Below are 21,545 nucleotides of genomic sequence, written 5' to 3' on the forward strand. Positions count from 1 at the left end.
CTCATAATGGGATGTGCCACCGAGTCGCTCTGCTGCTCTAAGCTACAGCGGGTCAATGTATTCAGTGCGAGAGGCGGCGCAACATGGGCTGAGCCTAAAGGAGATGAGCTGTGGACTCACTGTTGCTCACTGGCCGTGATTTCATCTCTGAGAAACTCCATCAACTGACCGCCACAGACACACAGACATGGTGACACGTGGATTTTAGTGGGGGGGGGACAGGACCCGGCGGTCCTCGGATGGATTAGCTGCTTGTCGCAGGGGTGTGTGTGTGTGTGTGTGTGTGTGTCGGCGTCCCGGGCTGCTCCGTTTTCCTTTTCACTCCGGGATGCGCTCTTTAAAGGAAACGGGTTTCGCCGAGACATCCGGAAAACGCATCCATGCGCCACTCCGCATCCCGGTATGCTTGTGACAACACAAAGCCTCGCTTCAAGGAGCTCCACACACACAAAACCACACATGCAAATCGGCATGGGTGCGTCAACGCGGCTATTTCTCTCTATGTTTCGGTTGCGGCTCTGGAGCGCTGTTGTGCAATGAGACAATCGGGAATTATCAAGTAGACTTTATTGATACACGATCCGACAATATGGCTGATCAGAGTAACATCCAGTCCGCCGCCTCAAAGAGTATTCGGCCTTTTAAATCCAGCGAGGAGTACCTGTATGCCATGAAGGAGGATCTGGCTGAATGGCTGAACACCCTGTATGACCTAGATATCAGTGCGGACACCTTCATGGAGGGGCTGGAGACGGGCTGTGCCCTCTGTCGGCACGCCAACAACGTGAACCGCGCGGCGCAGGACTTCCAGCTGGAGTACCCGGCGGCTGCACAGTCCCTGAAGATGCCATCGAAGGACGTCGTCTTCCAGTCGCGCAATGTCGTCCCCGGCTCATTCGTGGCTCGGGATAATGTGTCCAATTTCATCACATGGTGCAGGCAGGAGCTGTGGATCAAGGACGTCCTCATGTTCGAGACCAACGACCTGGTGGAGAGGTGCAACGAGAAGAATTTTGTTCTGTGCCTCCTTGAGGTGGCGCGGCGTGGCTCCAAGTTTGGCATGTTGGCCCCCATGCTGATCCAGCTGGAGGAGGAGATCGAAGAGGAGATCCGGGACCAGGAGAGCCTGCGGATCGATGCAGGGGAACCGGCTGAGCAGAGCCCGCCCAGCAGGCGTTTTAGTCGGAAGGAGAGCACTAAGAGTATGGAGGATGAAGATGAACCTGATCCAGAGCCGTTCATCTGGCAGCAGAAGAGAGTTTTATGTGACATGCGAAATCTGGATGAGTTGGTAAGTTGATGATGAAAGGATAAAAACAGGAGCTTGACTGAACCCATAGAAATCCAAAGGGTGTCATAACTGTATTATGATTGGTGTTTATGACCTTACAACTCAACTGTTTCCCTGCCAGGATCTCACAAGCTCCTGCAGGATAAACATGAGTCCTGTCTCCCACAGGCTTCTATAGGCAGTGTGTGTGTTGATGAAGCCTTACTGTTACATCTACAGTCAAACACAGTGTGTGAAAATGTGTCAGAAATGAAGCTCCCTCTCTGAAAATATCACGTTAGTATGATGAAGAATCCAGGCGTCTTATGGATTCCCTGTGGGGTGGGTGTGTGCATGGATCTGTGCATACCTCTGGTTAAGCTGATAAATTCCAGCTCACCTGAAGGGTCAGTGTTGGTTTGACCTCCAGATTCTTGCATACACAGGGGAAAAGTCAGTGACAATTCATCCTCAGCCTCTTTCATCTAACACGTCCATCAACTATAATCAATACAAAGTCCTCCAGGCAAGGAAAAGTCTTAATTGTGTGCAAGCTCCTGCATGGTTTAAATGCATTTGCTGCTGTGTGGCATTCAAACCATCAGATCTTGTCCTTTTGCCCGTTGAACTGGTTGACCTGCTAGACATGCGCACACAAGAGAGGCAAAGATCTTTGTCTGGGTAAAGTTCATGAGCCGACAATCAGGTCTGACAGAGAACATGCTTGAGTTGAGAACGGGAGGGAAGTTAGTGTTTTCATGTAGATGAGAGAAAAACAATGTCCCACAGAGACGCGAGGGGACAGTCACACTGGACGTGCTCCGGCAGCAGAGCAGAGCGCTTCCAGTGTGACCTCTGTGGATGAAACAGGAGAGCATGTGGAGGAAGATGTACACTGTTTGTATTCAGATTGGGTGGGCACACTCTCGCTCATATGACTCGAGTCCTGAGGATTATACAAGCTGACTAGATATCAGGACAAAAGCATTACAGGAAACCTACAGAGCGGATGCCTGCGTGCCCTTTTCTGTCACTCATGGTGACACATCCCACAGCGCACATTGTATACAGTGTCATCTGTACTCGACTGAGTCACCATGTGTCTGGTGAATTAAATCTTCTCCGTCAACCCTCAGAAAATAGCTTCTATGCACTCTGCAGAAATCAGTCCACACCAGCACCATGATGCTCAGTGATGGTAGAGTGGAGACCACAATATTAAAATAGGATTGTCAAGGGTATTTTACCGCGTTAATTAAGTTGTAAATACATCCTGTCTAATGACGTCAGCTGTTTTTTGGGCCGTGTCTCATTTTGTGTTTCAGACATTGTTTGAGGCATACTTCCACTGAATCCCTTTTCATTTTCTGCATCCTACAGAACATTTTAAACTTTAAATAGCCAGATCAATATCTGCTAAATAAGCTGTCCATTCAGTTTGTGATACAAAACATTAGGCCTCCATTTAATTTCATCCTGCAGGATACTTGTGCACTTTTTTGTATTTCCATGTGATGTGGTGGCCTTACAAGAGATTAGTGTCTTGTAATTACTGGAAACCTTGTCACTGGTAGATGAGTATCTGCCTGGGAGGGAGTGAACCAAAGTTAAAGGGCTTAGTTTCATTTGCCCACAGCTGTGACACCAGACTGTGTGTTTGCTTTCGTGAGGCGACTTTCCTGCTTCATCTGAGATGGACTGAGTTTCACAAGATGGTTTTTCAATGACTAGTGTTTTCATTTTATTGTGTTTTCTAAGGAAATGTGTTGCAATGTGTGCATTCACAATTAACTAATTCTGAGGCTGTCTTTTAAGAAATACATAATGTATTAAGCTATTTATTAACTGCCCACTGCCCAATGATGAAATGTCATGATTTAATTTATTACCAGGCCATTAACTCCCGCAGACATGTGCACAGCAGACTCAAATGGTTTACAAAGTGAAATGCCACAGATGTTTTTTGTATTTATAAATACCTTCATATGAGCCAGCAGAGGGTGGATGATGACATCTACCTATGATCACTGTTTATACATATTTGCCCCCATATTGTTCAGATACAGTCAAAACCTCTGTAGGAATGTGACCCCTCCGCTAGACATTGTAAAACATTCTATCGCGCAAATATATATTTATATTTACTTATGTTTTTAATTAGTAAAGGCATTCAGGATCACACATTAAGAGAAAAATGTAAAGATTTGGTATTTATTTTTATTGCACAGACGCCTTCACGTAAATACTCACCCTCACTGTGTCTCCCACTGATTCGACACCACGCACGATCTTACTCATCTCACAGTGCGACAGTGTTCTACTATAAAGTTGAGGAAGTGGTCGGCAGCTCATTTGTAAAACTTCCTTTTTCTCATTCATAGAGATGCCTTTTCTCAGGAGTGATACAGACAGCAGCTAGTTCACATGCCATTGTCCACAAATACAATATTTCTTCATAAAATATATTAGTGGCATTGGGGGATTTCCTGTTATTATTACACTATTGCACAGTGCTGCCAGAGAGGGATTATGACAGCAATTTTGATTGATTCTGTATTTTCTTATATGTTACATTAAGCCAAAGGCAAAAAAAACATGATCATCTACTGGCAAAAATGACTTTATGTGGATTTTTAAGGTCTTGCAGTTATTTTCTGGGTTTAGTTATAACATCACAATAAACATCAATCAACAACAATCATATATTTAATATAAAACCACACTTAGTGCCCTTATTTCACACTGCCCTCCTCCTTTCATCTTCTTATTCCTTCTTTCTGCTCACTCATTAAAGCTGGCTCATGTCTCGTGTCACCTCAGGCTTCAAAATTCAGCCCTTGTTTAGTTCATACATGTGCGTATGTGTGAGCCCTCGTTCCCATCCCCCAACCGTGTCTCCGCTGCAGATGATAAAGCAACGAGCAGAACAATATGTCTTGTTGGTGGCATGGAAGAGAAGAAATTAATAGCCTGTTGACAGCAAGGTAATCAAAGACTGACATCTCAGTCTTTGAAGGGAAACGCCAGCAGGGCAGAAGGGGCTGCTGATAAAGAGATGTGTGTACTATGTCTGTATGACCACTGTGCTCCACTAACCTTATGGTTCAATTCATGCATTCAGGGAATAATAAAAAAGGGAAGTAGATGACAGATAGAGAGCCTAGAGTGACTTTACTGTACACTCTGTTAAACCTGACAGCAATGGATGTTAGTCTGAGAGGGAAAGCTACAGTAGAGGGTGAACGGAGAAAGTAGGTCATCATGCTTCGCATTGGGTCACACTTGTACGCTTTGCTGAGAGAGCGTGGCATCCTTCAGTGTTCCTCCCTCTTGTGCCACATGCACTCATGTTCTGAGGGGGTTTAGTGTTTAAAGGTTATTTTCCCTCTTTGCACAGGAACAGTACAGACCAGATCCCGCGCAGTTCCTCACTGTTTGCCCGGCAGCAGGGTGTATATGAAAACAACTGACTCTGCACTTTGGATGTTGCATGCTTTATGCTTTTATTGACGCGTTTGATGCAAACAGCTTTATTGAGCATCTATGTGAGCAGGTGTTTTTTTTTTCTGCACCTGCCTCAGGCCTCTTCAGGCTGGTATCAGGTGGAGGCTGTCAGAATGAGGAGAGAGACAGTCCTCAGAAGGACATTAATTCCCCCAACCTCATCTATCCAAAGGCTAGTGCAGCTAGTGTTGCTAAGTGACAGATGACTAAGATGCTGATGTGATATTTAACTTTCTGCACTGAGTGATTACATTGCTGTTTGACTCAAGCAGATGAATAATGGAGTTATCCACCTTACAGCATTTGATGTCCATTAGAGTCTTATATCCTCCCAGCCCCCGATGGGCTGTTTGTCATGTAGCCAGAAGACAGGCATTGATTTTCAGAGAATGATTTTCTTGCATCAGTGGATGATGTCTGCACCGTATGATTACAGTTTTCAAGCTGATCAAACACACAAAGTTCCTAAAGGAGTAATCAATGAGATGACAGTTAAACATTAGTGCAACATTTTGGGAAATGCACTTTTTAAAACTGCTCTCATAGTTGTAAGGTAGACATTTGTCTGGAGCCAGAAACCGGTTAGCTTGAAGACTAGAAACAGACCAAATCAGTCCAGCAGCATCTCTAAAGCTCGGTAATATAAACACTAGATCTTGTTCATATGAAGTTTAAGTTTAAACTCACTGTAAAGCTTTGAGTTGTAATGTTTACACTTCAGTTCTTGTGTGGTTGAAGATTGTGAGTTGTGATAAATAATCCTGTGTATTCTCTCTATGGAACATTAACTGTCGTATCTGACCCTGAGGCGTTTAGCTTTGTTTTTCCAGCCTGCCTCTGCACGTCGGACCTGTTGGATGAGCATTTTAACAATCTCTAAATGTTTGTATTTCCCTATCCGTCCAATTAATGCTCACATAATTAGCGTTTATTCAGTAGCTTGTTCCCTTCACCGCTCAGGTTGTTTAAAGAGAGAGTAATTTGTGCAACGAAGGCGGCTCCGTGTATGTAAGATGTAGCTTGTTTGTCCACAGAAGAATGGTTTAAACAGTTAGTCAGACTGTAATTTTAATAGGATAGACTTTGATGTCTTACTGTTTTCAGTGAACATTCATAGGCTCTAGGAAGTCGTACTTGTGGGTGGAGCAGCAATAACCCCTGAAGTTCTTAAACTCTCTATCCTGCCAAGCAGGCACCCCCTGTGGCCTAGTTTTCTTCTCTCTCTGTGCTTATCTGATGGTGAGATTGTTTTATCTTGGGAAGTTTCCAGTCATGACAGATCTCCAGGGCACACAGATAAACTACAGTAAGGGAAGAGTTGTATTCTGTTGTTCAAAAATTCACTTTTAATGTACCACATGTGCTGACCCATAAAATCTTTTATTCTTCACAGTTTGAAAACACCATGTATTCTGTCATTAACTCCTTCCACTCTGCAATTTTCAGATTGTAAATTCCTGGAAACACCCTTATGTAAATTCCTATGGCGTGTGTAATGTTCAGCTTTTATTGTTTGAATTTCGCAATAATTATCCTTCTCAAAGCAATTAAAAGGAACCAGTTACAGCAGGCCAGCACACCTAGGTTTTATGAAAGCACTAAAGCAAACTGCATGATTGTACACAGCTTGCTGACTCATGAGGAGAACAGACAAATATTTGAATGGATGTAGGGCTCGTCAGAGTACATTTATCACGTTTGGATCCCCATCTGTAAACCCGATCCACAAAGCAAAAACAATATTTTGTGTATTTATTTAACAAGAAACCAATACATTCAAATCCCACAATAGCAAATCCACTTGTTGTAGTAGAATAAAATTGGCAGTGTTGTACATTCCTTAGTTATGATACCATTAGATTTAGCTGCAGTACTCCCTCTTAGTGTAGTGTAGCATGGTTATCCACATTATACATCAGTACGGGACATTGGGAATAAAACCTAAACATCTTTATCTCTCCCCCTCCCATTTCCACTCTTCTTCCCCAGGGTTTTTTGTTTTTACCCCTCGGCCTCGTCACATCCTTGCGGGTCAGGAAGGAAAGGAATGAAGAGATTGTTTACTCACACAGACCAGATATGCTGTGGTCTGGGCAATGAGATAATTGAAAAGCATGTGATCCGATCTTTACATTAAACTAGCTGCTCATTCCAAAGGGGATGTCACAGCAGTCCCTTAATAATAAAACACTTCTCTTTCAGTTCTTGCAAAAAGCATCTCTGCATTCCTATCTTAAGATAGCTGCAGCAGATTCCCAGTGTAGGGGCGTGCTGTGGATTGTTCCATTGCTGTGCTGTTTTTTTCCCGCTCCTTCTCAGACATCTGCAGCTCTTGCTGAAAGCGTCTCTCATGTGACCAGCACGCATCCATAATTCATCCTTCAGTTTTTAGCTGTGTTCCAGCCCTACTTCCGCATGTTTCCTGCGTGACCTTGCCTCATCCTCGTCCCAGTCTGCAGCATGTGTGACAGCGTGTGTGTTTTGGTCTGTATCCATTGTTGACTCAGTGTAGAGATGGGATAGTGCACACATTTCATGTCAAAGGCTCCATAGAGTAAATACTTCAAACGCCATGGCTACTATTGATTAGGTTGTTATTAAAACCCTGTGTGTCCTGTTCAGTGTTTCATATGAGACTGTATGTGTGTCCTTCACATTCCCTCAGGAGAAAAACGTATGACCTCAGCTGAACAGTTCTAGGAGAGGTTTTGGGGCAAAAGAAAGGCTTTACTATAACAAGAATAAAAAAATACGAAGGCAAACTTTACAGCTATACGGGGAATTGTAAGGCTGTGTATGTGTGTGTGTGTCTGTTGCCATAGCAATCTTTCCATTAACTCACTGGCTTGGGTTTTTCCAAACAGGGCTCGTCCACCCACTAAGAGAATGAAAGACAGAGTGACGGAGTGTAGAGAAAGAGAGGAAGTACATGTAGAAACGTAAGCAAAACAAAGAAGGGCAAATTTAAGACTAGTCAGCTAGTGTACGAGCTAAAAATAAAGCTGCTAGAAAACAAAGCAGATGAGAGAGAAAAGGAAGAGAGGAGGATCAAGAGAGACAGCTGAGAGGGAGAACAGAGGGCCAGGTGAGATGCCGAGGCTCAGCACTGATTCCTCGCTGTGTAATTAGCATAGGATAGAGAGAAGGGTGTAATTTTAAGAAAATAACAAGGTGCCTTCTTAATCTTCTGAATATACCATAATGTAGGTGTTGTAACCAAAGGACACACACACACATATACACATATATGTTCACAGCATGTAAGGTACTCTGAATTGCTAAAGGCTGGGAGCTCACAGCCTGAAATTTTCCTGTAACATGCCCTTATCGCTTTTGATAATATCAGTAAAATACAAGCACACTCTTTGTAATGGCTGCCCTCACACACACACACACACACACACACACACACACACACACACACACACACACACACACACACACACACACACACACACACACACACTGTTATGAAGCAGTTATTCTTCCTGTCCTCCTGTGCTTTCCTCTGTCCACTTTGCTGCCTTACTTTCTCTCCCTCCCGGTCGACAAGTGCACACACGTCTTTGTCTGAGAGAGATGCCAAGAAAAACATCCAAGTTGTCCAATCATGTGAGAGCCCCAGCCTGTGCAGCACAGGCAGATCTCGCTCCACCCTGCAGTTGTTTCTGACTCCAGTTGCCTAATAAGCACCCCCGACCACAGCAAGGGCACCGACTCTAGATTTTAAACCCAGCTGGCCTGCTGACATCATTACCACCATTCTGGTTTCTGAGCTCTTTCCCTCCTCAGTTTTAAATGTCACAGACAGAAATGTTGTCATATAAAGAGAGAGCGAGGGTTTCATTTGTGTGGCCACATTTATATATTTTTTTTTTGCTTTTGTTAACTAAATAGAGCTTTTAATGTGGGAAAAGGGCTGGACAGGGCGCTTCAACACCCAGTAGGTGCTTTGAGAGAAAAGTTGACAGGAAGATGATGCACACATACTCCAACACCCTTGTACACTGTTGGCAGCCGAGACTGCTCAAGTCTTCCACAGTCATTTGGTTGTTGACACACAGTGCTCAGGTCACAGTTACAGATATGTGACTAAACATGATCTCATATCTTGGCCCTGACCTGAAGAATAGGAAGGAATCACTGGTTCCTCTCGGATGTGTGTGTCATGTTTGTGTGTGCTGACTGTTAAAATGCTCTGTTTTGTTCTCCTCAGGTGCGTGAGATCCTGGGACGGTGTTCCTGTCCAGCTCAGTTTCCTATGATCAAGGTGTCGGAGGGAAAATACAAAGTCGGAGACTCCAGTGCTTTGATCTTCATAAGGGTGAGTCTTGACTAACTGAGGAGTCATGTCGGCCAGAAAACTAAACACTAAAAATGGCAATCACAGTTTTCTGAAGCAAAAGATGATGTCATCAGATTTCTTGTTTAATCTGACTAACAAACTAAAACCCAACAGCACTCAATTTTATACGGTGTAAAACTAAATCTGAAACATGTAAACCATGAAGTTCGTGACATTTGTCACTGCTAACCAATTAATCCGTTATGAAAAAACTTAATTCATTTTTAATCTGCTCACCTATGGATTGACTAATTATTGCAAGTTTAATGTTTATATATGAAGGTCCCATTATAGATATTAAGGTAATATATTGTCAATATTATATTAGAATAAAGATGTTTTGCATACAAGTACTACTATTAATAATAAGGATAATACGTTTAGCCAATAACTAGATTCTTTCTCTTGTTATATCAGAAATGTAACTTCACAAATATCCCAGTGTAATGTCAAAGGCATTACCTGTAGTGACAAACTCACGGAGAATCTCCTTATTGCTCATTGTTTTGGTTGTTCAGTCCACAGCTTTACTTTTTATTGTGGTTCAATGCTGCTCATGCTGGGTGGAAGTGTAAATAAACACATGGTCACCATATTAACTTTATGAGGTAGCGATATGTTGTGTTTGTTGTTTGCTTGTTGTGCATTCCTCAAGTGGATAAATTAGCTAAACACCAGTGTTTTAGATAAGACTTTACCAATAATTTTTGCACGATTATCAAAACAACCTGAATAAAGGCTCTGCACATTGTCAGGGAACCTGCAATTAAAGAGTCATTGAACTCCAGCACAAAAAGCAGTTTTTCTCGCACTCTGTGGTTGACATTTTAAAGCCTGCTTTGCCTCCGGTTTGGGTGTGGTTGGGTGTAATCAGAAATATACTCAGATGTGCATTTAACCACACCCAGAAGTACTATCACAAGTCCTTGACATGTCCCTGCAGCAAGGTCAGAAGTTAAACCACTGGAGGTCAATGAAGACAAGATTTACATGGGGTGTTAAGTTACTGCCAGCTTATTTGTAGAAGTGTAAATATTGCCCAGTTAAAGTATTATTAATTTCAAAAGTTGTTTACTTTATCTTGCTAAATTGTTTGGTAACCGTTTGTTTCTTGCCCCCTACTGTGTCCCCACAACTACTAATGTAGTTTGAGTTAAACATCGTCATAGCCATGGAAACAGACCTACTGTGATAAACCATAATTTTACTTTAATTTTATTCAATGTGTTTTTCTACCTGTATGTACAATAAGCTACCTCGGCTCACTGCACAGAAAACTGAGGCGTTCGTTGATTGCTTGGAACCATACGGTGGTGGCATATGGTGTCGTATGTTGTAACAACAAGGTTATGTACAGTAGCAACAAATGAACCAGTTTATTAGGCTATGGCTGCATCAAAGCCTAATGAACACTATATTGTGTGCAGCAGCATTGTGATTTCTTTCTTTCATGCGAGTGTTTACAAATTGCCTCCAACTGGTCCACTCCCAGGGCCCTACTGTTCTCCAATGAGACACAAATAGAACTTTAGCTCATTTCCTGAACTGGTTCTTATCTTGGTTGTAGCCTGGTTCTGCTAGACTGTTTGTCTGAGTTTCAGTTTAAGAGCTGCCACTGTACCCGCATCAGGCCTCAGAGGGCTGGGCAGGAAGGCTTGTTGATACCAGGGATCGATTTGGTCTCACTTACCTAAACTGTATGGCAGCCAGATTAATGCACTCTTTGGATTCCTTTCCCAGATCCCTATTTACAGGACTGAGCTGCCTGAGTATCAGTAATGTCAATATTTCTTCAGTTTGAGCGGCACCACTTTGTCCAGACATGGAGATGTGATACGACTTGCTAAAATGTAAATTGTAATAGTTTTACATGTGGTAGGGACTCATTTACACCACTTTTTGCCTTTTTTCACTAAATCTAATCTAAGCTATAAAATACTAGTACACGAGTGCACATTAAAGATAGAATCAAGCATTTTTTTATTATTTGTGGCAGGAAAATAAAGATTATTTTTTAGCCACTAAATCCACATATACTTTCTGTTATGACTTAAGTGATAAGCAAGTTTAGAAAACATTGTGCTTAATATGTCAAAACACACATGACACCCTAATGTAAACCGAAACCATCATTAACAGCTCTTAAAAAGTGATCCTGCAAAGGTAGGCTGGAATGTACAATTGAGGTGAAAAAATGAAGGAATAAACAAAGGAATAAAAGTCCACTCACTGCTCTCTTACAAAAATATCTTTCCCAATAGATAAAATAAAAATAGTCATTCCATTTGGGAGTTCACCACTACCTCTTTCAATTTATAGACTTCACTTTTGAGCAGCCAACTTTAATGTAACAGATAAATTTAAATGTGCATGCTGCAGTCTCCGCCCTCTCCCGATTCCTCACTGGGGATGACACTGATTATGCCTAGGCCCAGGCAGCTACAAGTGCCCCCAACACATTTCTTTTATTCATCTAAAGGCAGGATGCAGGCAGCTCCTTTCAAAGCCGGCAAACCACTATTCCGCTGCCAAAGCTGTGACAAGGATGTTGGGCTGCATGAGGGGATGAAGTGGAGACAGCAAATGGTCCACATGAACACACAGGCAGTTAAAAGGCATCTTTGTCCCCAGGGAGGTTGCTCCTTGAAGGGAGGAGAAGACTTTAGTTGTGGGGAACAACAGCTGAAGTGAACCATGAGCTTAATTTTTGAAGAAATTGTTCTAACATTCACCCACAATGATGATGAGAGGTCTTTCTTTGCCTTGTTGCCATGGAAACAGGGATTGGATTTCTCTACACTGGTGAAGACTGTGATACCCCCTCAGTGATCGGAAAATTAGCAGCTGAGCCACAGATCTAAGTGGAACATGGTCCCAAAACATCTTTTCGGGCTCAGAAGAGTCCCCAGTGGTGCTGCAGCATTATGTTTAAAACACGAAATGCAAAAGGGGCTTCACGGATATAACAAGTGATACAGAAGGCAATAACACAAAGATTTAAAGGTTTATACCATCTATTATTATATGCTAAGATTAGATGCAGAAATAAGATGAGCGTGGCAGCTTTGCAATGTGTAATATTTATGTTGCTTATTTTGTTTTTATATCTCACAAAAGACAATTATAATGTTATATTGTTAGACGACTGCAGGGAACTGAATGATTTCCCACTCTCTAAATTATACTGTGCAAATAGCACTTAGTGACCCTTGATAATTCTCTTTCAAATCATGCAATTATAATTCTGCAAATAGACATGTTTGTTTATTGGGATTCCCAGTGGCAACTACTCCTCCACAGTCAAAATCAATCAGCATTGATTAGATTATTATTATTGTGATTATATAGCGTGTTAAGACTGATACAGATATGAATCTATGTCTCTTTATGGCACAACAGTATCTCTGTTGTAATTTACTATTGTTTAAGACAAATATGTCTACTGTGTTGAAAAGTGTTATCTCTCCTGTTCCTCCCCTTAAAACAGTCCTTTGTGATCTTCTTATTGTGGATGTTATCTCAAGTTATAATCACAGTAATGCTAAAAATATGCACATGAAGCTGGTCTTTGCTGCTCATGATGCCATGCGGCATCACAAAATCAGTAAACCTGTTACTGACATAAGACCAGAGCGGTGGGGAGTGAGCAGTTTATACTCTCAGGTCTGACAGAGATAAGCAGATCAGCTGTTTTGACAGATTTTCTGTAGCAGGCGAGCAAGCCGATGAAAAAGACGTGTAGTGGATTGGCAGGGATTGTGTTAGGGAGAAGGTCGGGTCAGACTTTGGTGATGCTGAATCTGTGGCCTCTCTCTGGCAGTGATCAGGGACCCGGAGATGAGATGCCATGCCACATGTGATTTTGTAGAAATAAACAGTGTGCCAGCCCACGCATATGTATCATTATGGCTTTGCCTTGCCTGCCCACGGAGACACCTTTAAAACATGTGGCTGGCAGACTCTGTTATGCAACCCAAGGCAGCGCTCCTTCTATCCATCCATGGGGCTGTCACATCAGGCTAAGTGTGCTGCTCAGTGAAGGCAGCTTCTGCCTGGAGGGTCTTGGGTCTGATCTCCTGGATTAGTGTGCCTCAAAGAACTGAGGACAGTAGGAAGTGACATATCCACCAACCCCCCTCTGTTATGACTATTGAGGCCCCTACTCCTCTCCTTAAAATCTCAGCTGAGAAGCAGAGAGGATAGTGGGGGTGAGTTGTTACCATGTTAATTCACCCTGCTGCCCTCCGAAAACACGGGGAAGCCAGCTGAGAGGCACGAGAGAGAGAGAGAGGAGCACAAAAAGACTCTTTCACAGCACTTCTACTCTTCACTCTTTAACTGTGAGTTGGTATGGCAATGAACAGTCTTCATAATGGCAGCAGCTGGGGGTGATGTGGGAGAAAGAGCAGTTGTAGAGGAAAGAGAGGTAGGGGGCACAGGTAGGGGTGCATCCAGATGTAGATGTTATGTAACACAGGGACCAGCTAGCCTCCAGCAAGCTGCCCCACTTGTGAAATTTGAATATCTATTGACTTTTGGTGTGTGGTGCTGCAGCATTTCAAAAGGATCAGAGGGTTGATTTGTATGTAAAATTGTGAGTTACTTTCTGTTTACTTATTGAAGCACTGGTTTCTCTTTTCCTCCCTTAGGTCCTTCGTACTCATGTCATGGTGCGTGTAGGAGGGGGCTGGGACACATTAGAGCACTATTTGGACAAGCACGACCCATGTCGCTGTGCTGCTTTTGGTGAGGTCACTTCCTGTTCTCCCTCAGCCTCTTACAAAACTTCATTATTGTGTCTTGATGTTACATAATCCACAATACATGTAAGAATAAAAACAAATGATTCACATCTGATGTTCTATGTTCAGACTAAGAGCAGACTCTGTAAAGCTCAGCTGTGTTGAAATAGTGTTAGTCATTCAGTCCTAGCAGTGTTGCAACAATTTATGTAATTCTAAATGATGCCATTTTCCTTTTTTATATCTTTTGTTATATCACCCAGCGACATTCACATATATGACACTGACCAATAATCACATCCAGCTACTAAATATAGCCCTGGGAAATTCTGCTGGTTTATAATGGAAAATGTTTGGTCAATCTGATGCCATAATTCATCTTCCACTATGTATCTATCTGTATAGCAGCTCTTGTCAACACAAACACTGTTCTTGCTTATAAACACCTGTCCTACTTATTTAATATTTACACTCACTTTCATTTACAACATGGTGATACATGTCCATAAATATGCTGGGTGAGACTTCCCCTCTCTTTCCGAACCACCGTTGAAGTGGTGATGGTGCTGAAGGGCCTGACTGTCTGGACAGCTGACACTAGCTGAAACCATAATAGGTGTTGCATTTTTAACTACAAGAAGGTCATGCTGATGATCAAACACTATTAAGTGATTATAGAAACATGCTAAACGGTGGGATCGTCAGCATACAAGTAAGGGTTCGTCTCTGGGGCTCAGAGAAACAGAAACAGTATTTGTATCTGCTGTTACTGTCCAGTAGCTATGATGTATTTCTGGACCTCTTTATCCTTGCTGATTTTCTATCTGTGTCTATAGCCCACCGCTACCACCAGGCTAAAGCCAGTGGCCAAGGAGCCCAGAGCAAGTCCTCAAGTGCACACTCCTCCCGTTCCACTAGTCCAGGTCCACACTGGCGAAATGATGGCATCGCACCTTATAAACCTGACAGGCGTTCCCTGGAGCCCCCCACTGCTCCATGTGCCAGTTCCTCCTCCACACAGCCTGGCCGGTCTCAGAACCCTTCTGTCCCTGCTGAACTCGACTCTGGCGCAGTACGTACTCTACTCCCACGGCCGCCACGAGACCGCTCAGAACCCCGCCACTTTAATCCTCTTAGGTGAGTGTGTGTATATCGGTGCAAGTGTGCAAAATATAGTATAATTCCAAATAATTATCAAGTTATCTGGCAGGGCATGCTCTGTTGCTCTTTTTTTTTTGCACATGGTCAGGCAAGCAGACAGGCATACACACACAGCACAACCACAAAGACAGGGATATAAACACAACAAATACACATGGCAGGGAGCCACAGATTAGGCCCGAGCAGATTTATCTAATCTTAGGTGACATTGCCCTGTTACATTTGTGTCTCATAACCTTTCTACAGCACCTCCTAGTGGCTGCAAGATAGATACCATACCTCTTCTGTCTTCATTGAGTTAACTAGGCAATCAACTGCCTATCTATGACTGGGAATCTGTGTGAGCTGTTGCTCAAGCGTTTCTTCTCTTGCCATGGCAAACAGATGGTCTGAATCAGTATGAAGCCAGTGACTAATGAAACCACATGTCAGTCTTCTCTGATGTGTTTCTGAAGTTGCATATCAGTGATGGGTTAGGTTGGTGGAATCAGAGCCGTAGTAGAGGCATGTTAAGACCATTATACATGGTTCTTTCTGTGGAATATAAAGATAATAAGATGTGCTTATGCTATTCATGAAGCTGTCAACGGGCTTAGTTGGTCACTTATCTTCCCTGTATGTTAGAATGTGTAGGTGTCATTGTTAACATAATTAAGAGCTGAATGGCTGTTTACTTTGGCTTCCAGCCAACATGTGGCTCATTTCTTTATTCGAGCGATGGCTCAGACCAGTTCGTTCAAATTAACCCTGTTTGGGTGGGGCATTCTTTTTCAAGTATGTTAATCTAGATGAAGTCTAAGCTGACAACTATGCCTAGACAACTGTTCACAGCTAACTGGGGAAATAGGTCAACAGGTGGGTCCTTCAGGCTAGTGGACATAAAAGAAAATGTACAAATCAAATTTCTGACTTTGAAACTTTAGATGTCTGGTTTAATAAACTTCTCACTGAATGAACAACCATAAAACATCATGTCAAAGCTGTATCATCACCACAAAAATGGAAAACACAGAACAGGAGTGTGCTGTCATTCTTAAATTGATTGATGGTTCTTTTAATACTTGGACTCTAGACAACAACTTAAACCGTTTTATAATGTTTCAAAAATAAGTGGATCAACATTTCTTATTCTATTTACAAATACTGTACAACTGACTATCACCATTACTCTATTGGTCTGTGTTCATCAAATCTATCTAGGTTCTTCTGTGAGTGTTCATCCTGTAAGTGAACTCTATGAGCTGATTATACAGGTTAACCTGGGGATTCTGATGCGTGACAGTGGAGTGATTGAGAAACCACTGTGAAGTGTTGGGTTAGAGACCTTTAATCCTTCCTCCACTTGTGCTCATCTTCCCTGTAATCCCCCTGTCCCTGCACACAGTTCCAAGTAACACCAAGTCTGTGTGAAGCAGTGGCGGGTTGGGAGACAGTCACAAATCTTGAGTATTGTGCATTACAAGATATTGTGATAATAATATATACCATAAATATGGTTGCTGCTCTGAGAGCTGAATCTGAGGCAATATGTTGCTTCATCACCTGTGTACCAAAAAGAATAATGCACACTGGGATAGACACATTCTGGGCGATTTCTTTAAAGTATTTCATATTACTATAAATAAAAATGACTCTTTGTATCCTCTTTATATTTTAGGAATAAGGAGACAAAGTTGCCTGTGACAAGACGTCTGTCTGGAGACAGTGACTCTTCTACAGCCTCCTCTAAAGGAGGAGGAGGAGGAGGAGGAGGAGGTGGAGGGGGACGGTACTCTCTTGGTGGTCCCTCACGACGCTCTGGTGAAGAGGTGGTCCTTCTTGTCAATCGCAAGGAGGGGAAGCATATGGTTGAGAGGCCTGGAGCTGGAAATCAGACCCCATCCCTGCATGGGCGTCCCTCACTACCCCGTGCACGCAGCCAATCTCGGGAACGTGCTGCACTTGCTCCGATACTAAAACCCAATCCACCACAAGGATCCTCTGATACAACACGGATTTCCCGCACAGAGAGGGGGCGCTCCGTCGCAAATGAGGGCACGAGGAGGCTCCATGGTCCACGGTCCCACAGTCAGAGTAAGTTAGGCAGCCGCACACGATCCAGCGATGCCAGTCCAGGACCTTCTTCCTGCTACAAAGAACCTCTTCCTTCAACTTCGGATAGACGAGAAGAATTTCGGGCCAAACAAATACCCCCATCCTCTCCTAGACTAGGCTGCGCGTTCACCAAGAGGCAGTCATCCTCATGCTCTAACTCACCTATTAAAGGGGTTCAGAGCAGCAACAGTGGCCCCAGTAAGAAGATTATTGCTACTCCCAGACCTCCTGCCCCTCGCTCACCTTCTGTAGGAAAAGGCAAATTGCTACCACCGGTGAACTCAGGAGGTCGACGTTCACCACACTCATCACCCCGCAATTCCCCTCATCACACTGCTCGCTCCCCTCGGACCTCACAGGGCCCTCGCTCTGCTGGGCGAGGCCACCAAAGGAACTGGTGTGGCCTGGAGCATCAGGAGCCTGAAGATGAAGGACTGGACTTTGGCTTTCAGATGCTGCCCACACTAGATCCCCAGAGGGAGCAGGACCTGTATCGCAGCTTTGAGGCTGAGTTTTTGGCCAATACACAGCAGGCTAAAGGGGTGTTGTGTAAAGCTCCTGGAAGAGGCACCCTGCAGGGAGCTGGGACACATCCAGTGCCAACACTCACTGATCCTAATGTCACTGATTCTGCCTATTCCTCTTCTAACTCCTCCTCCTCCTCCCTGAATGTGGGGGCAAAGATAGGAGCTCTGCCTGACCTCAGGGAATCTAAGAGAACTAACCCTCGTCACTTACCCCCGGATGACCCTTTAAATTTACTCTATGGACACAATTTTGGTGTACTAAACAACGTAGGACAAGGAGAGCCTGTAAATTGGGGGGAGCGTGGAGGCGGTCTCAAGAAGCTTCCAGCCATCTCTAGCTCCATAGAAGAGAGGGAACTTCCCCCTTCTCGGTCTGACACAGACAATCTAATAAATCAGTTCCCCAAACAACCTGCTTTCCACTGTAGGAATATGAATGGAGACCATGGAGGTTGTCCTACAGAGGAGCTTACAGGGCAGCTGGGGTGGGGTACAGGACCTGAAGGAGATGTTCCTCTAGGGAATCACCAGCCAAACTTACCTTATGACCTGGAAAACAGTGATGAGAGTGATGACCTTCCACCCCCTGAGGCTTGTCCATCGCCTGTGCCCCTTCCCCTCTCTGAGGACTGCTCCTTCCAGGATTCCTCCAGTGAAAACTCTTCTATGTGCTTGAGCTTGAGTGAATCCCGCTCTGATTCCCCCCCACCATCATCACCACTGGCTAATGGGGACACTGATGGAGAAGTGCTGCAGACTAAGAAAGTGCAAAAGAAAGCAGACATGGAAGTCCCTATCTCTAAGCATAAGATGAAAGCCAGGATCAGGCCTCGCGTTGACAACAGGCCAGAAAACAGCCCTTCACGTATCCCTACCCCGGTCAGTTACAGAGATCTGCAGGCTCACAACAGTCTTTCCCCATGTCACACCCCACCTCTATCCCCTCAGAGCTCCCGTTCTGGTCGTTCAGCTACATGTAAGAGCCTGCACCAGGCCTTCACAGATATGATCCACCCTCAGTCACGTTCCCCAGCCATGGGCAACAAAGACTGCTCCTACCCTGGACAGTCAGGGAGCTTAGACACTGAAGCTTGGATGTAGCACAAAACTGGTTGGTATGGCACAAGGGGGTGTTGTCATGAACTTTGACTACTGTGTAAAAAAAGGACTTATGACTGGGTTATAGACTGCTTCCATTGCATGTCAAACACTCCTTTTTTTCTCTTAGTTTCTACCCCGGCAGGTTTCACATTGCTTTTATTTTGCACTTAAGCCAAATTATTTATTACCAAAGGAATGGATTTTATTATTACTTTTACTGTAATTTTAATGTGTGCATGGGGATGCTTTTGCCAATCATATGGTGTTTTTTGCAAGACTCATGGTTGATACAGAGAGAGAGAGAGAGCGTATGGCTGCCATGTGCCCCACTAAGGGGCATGGTAAAGTGCCAGGGATATAAAGCTGTAACTCTGTAAACAGTAAACACTAAACCTTTAGTCAGTTGAATTGGCTCCCTCTTGTGGTTTGCCGTAACAGCTCCGCTTGCCTTGATAGTCAAGATACTGGTATGATAACTGTGATATTATCATTCTCTCCACATAAGTCGTCTTCATATATTATACTCATATTTACAATATACTAACAGACTACATAGGTGAAGGTACCCCAACATTCGTATGACTATATGAACGCTACATGCATTATCAACCTCTGTACAGTTGACTTTAATCTGCATTTCACAATCATATGATGTAGTCAACATAGATAATATGTTTTTTTCTTCAAATGCTTAATGTGCAACAGGTTTTTAAGATTATGTTTGATGCAGTAAAAATATAACTTCTACTTTTAAGTGGATTAAGTGTACACATTTGAGGAGGGATCAAGGTTATATCACTTTGTGTCACTGTCACTGAAAAAGAAATGTTCTTCTTCCAACCAAACTGTACTCTGGAAGACAACACTAAATATATATGTGCAGAAACTAAGCGTGTAGGAGAATGAATGTGTAAATACGTGTTGATGTGCTCACTAAGAGACTGTATATAAAAAGGCATTGAAGTTTAATGTACATAATCAGTGTATTATGTTCTGAGTTGCCTTAGCTATGCAATATTGGTGTTGGAAATGCCTTGACAATTCCCTTTGCCTTAAAATTTCGTCGCAAGTTAGGTTTTGAATGTTTTGTTCAATATCACTACGATCTTTTTTGGTAACACTGCATTGCCATGATCATAAACATTGGAGAGTTTGGGTGTGAATGTGTAAAAAAGTGATGAACATTGCCAATTTTAATTAGAAATTATACTTGATGTAGGTGTACAAATCACGATATAATTTATTGCCTCTGAATTCAGCTACACCTGATAACCTATTTAGGAGATTGATTTCCAAGACATGGCACAACGTGTGGTGACATCTAGTGGCTAAATAAAGAGTTGTTTTATTCGCAGTAAATTCATATTTACTGTGGAAAAAAATGTGTATTTCCATGACACAGAAGCCTTTATTCCATACTTTTGGAATAACGTGTGCTCAGTAGAGACAACAGAGCCAATAACAATGGTATGATAAGGTGAAATCGGAGGGTTGAAGAATGACTTTGAGCTATGTGTGCAACAGTGCATGAATAATAGATTCTGTAACTAGATATCAAGGTTCTCTTGTGAAGCAGTACTCTTGCACAGTTGCCATCGGTATAAGAGGCCAGACACTAGCTACAGTGCATCTGTTTTTGCTATTTGACTGGTGTGGATTCATTGAAAGTAGTAAAGTGGGAATTGTAGTGTCACTGCCCTGCAAAAACCCAGTTTTATAGTGGTTTTGATAAAAACTGTATTTGAGGCTGGGGAAACAATAAAAACAAATAAAGAACATTTTTGCAGGACAGTGGCAGTGAATGAACTAAAGAAAAGCGTGTGCATATTGTGAATATAAACTGTATGAGAATATATACAGAGCTGGAGGAAAGAGGGAAGTGTTGTTAGTCTAATTTATTTATTTATGAAATCAGGTCTCAGTGAGTTCAAGTTACATCTGTGTACTGTGAGTGAATATGTCTGTAGGGAAATTCAAATGAGGCAGAGCATTTCAAGATTTACTCCATTTCATTTTCTCCATAGTGAACTACATAAGAGACACAAGTTGTTAGCGAAAATGTTAGTTTAAAAATTGAAATGATCCTACAGACAAACTAAAACTAAAGCTACATCGGTTTCAACTGCATAAACCTTTTTTTTTCTTGTTTTCTAATTGCTTAAATCAAAGTTTAAGGTTGTTTAGCACATTTGAAGACATTTACATTTTGATCAACCGGTGCTTAAAATCTACCAGTTATGTGAACTCTGCATGGAAACATGCCATTACATTTCATTATCATTCCCAAAACAGTAATCTGCTCATTGTCCTGCACCATTTCATGCAACTCTCTCTCCTTCTCTCTATTCCCAATCAGAGCAGAATCTGAATGTTCACGACTATTTCTTGTTTGCTAATGTTATTTCCACTAAAACTTCGTGTACAGATTGCTCGACATTGTGGGATTTGTATGTACGAAAGGGCAATACAGCAAGATGTCACTGCTGGGGTTTTTTTAAACTGAAAAATCTGTCAAGTTGTTCTTGTAATAAATATTTTCCTCTGAAGAAAATTACAGTTTGTGATGGTCTTGAATATTTGGTATGGGTGGTTCTAAATATTTAGTACAGCCCCATTGTTTAGATTGATGTTACAAAGCATAATAAAAACCTCTTAGTGTAATTTTCATGGCATGGACTAAACTGTAGAAACTGTCTCAGAACAACAATTCAGTTAGCTTTAAAAAGTTTATTCTTTCAGTAACTGTTAGACTTTTTAAACTATATAATAACAGCTACAGTAAATATTTTGTAAACTACTCT

The 21,545-nt window shown here is 42.6% G+C and overlaps 1 protein-coding gene across 1 annotated transcript; it reads left to right on the forward strand.

Annotated features, from left to right (window-relative positions):
- Positions 1 to 46: 46 nt before the first annotated feature.
- On the forward strand, positions 47 to 21,298 carry gas2l1 (growth arrest-specific 2 like 1). Its single transcript, XM_026343763.2, has 5 exons — positions 47 to 1,291; positions 8,991 to 9,098; positions 13,769 to 13,865; positions 14,698 to 14,998; positions 16,680 to 21,298. Exons 1-5 carry the CDS (start codon positions 590 to 592, stop codon positions 18,742 to 18,744), a joined length of 3,273 nt encoding a protein of 1,090 aa, XP_026199548.1. The 5' UTR covers positions 47 to 589; the 3' UTR covers positions 18,745 to 21,298.
- The last annotated feature ends 247 nt before the right edge of the window (positions 21,299 to 21,545 follow it).

The sequence above is a fragment of the Anabas testudineus genome, chromosome 9 (assembly GCF_900324465.2).
Source record: "Anabas testudineus chromosome 9, fAnaTes1.2, whole genome shotgun sequence".
NCBI classification, from domain to species: Eukaryota; Metazoa; Chordata; class Actinopteri; order Anabantiformes; family Anabantidae; genus Anabas; species Anabas testudineus.

Coding starts and splice junctions, on each gene's coding strand:
- gas2l1 (XM_026343763.2), top strand. CDS start 590: ATGGCTGATCAGAGTAACATCCAGTCCGCCGCCTCAAAGAGTATTCGG. Junction 9,099..13,768: donor GTGCTTTGATCTTCATAAGG/GTGAGTCTTGAC, acceptor TTCCTCCCTTAG/GTCCTTCGTACTCATGTCAT. Junction 13,866..14,697: donor ATGTCGCTGTGCTGCTTTTG/GTGAGGTCACTT, acceptor CTGTGTCTATAG/CCCACCGCTACCACCAGGCT.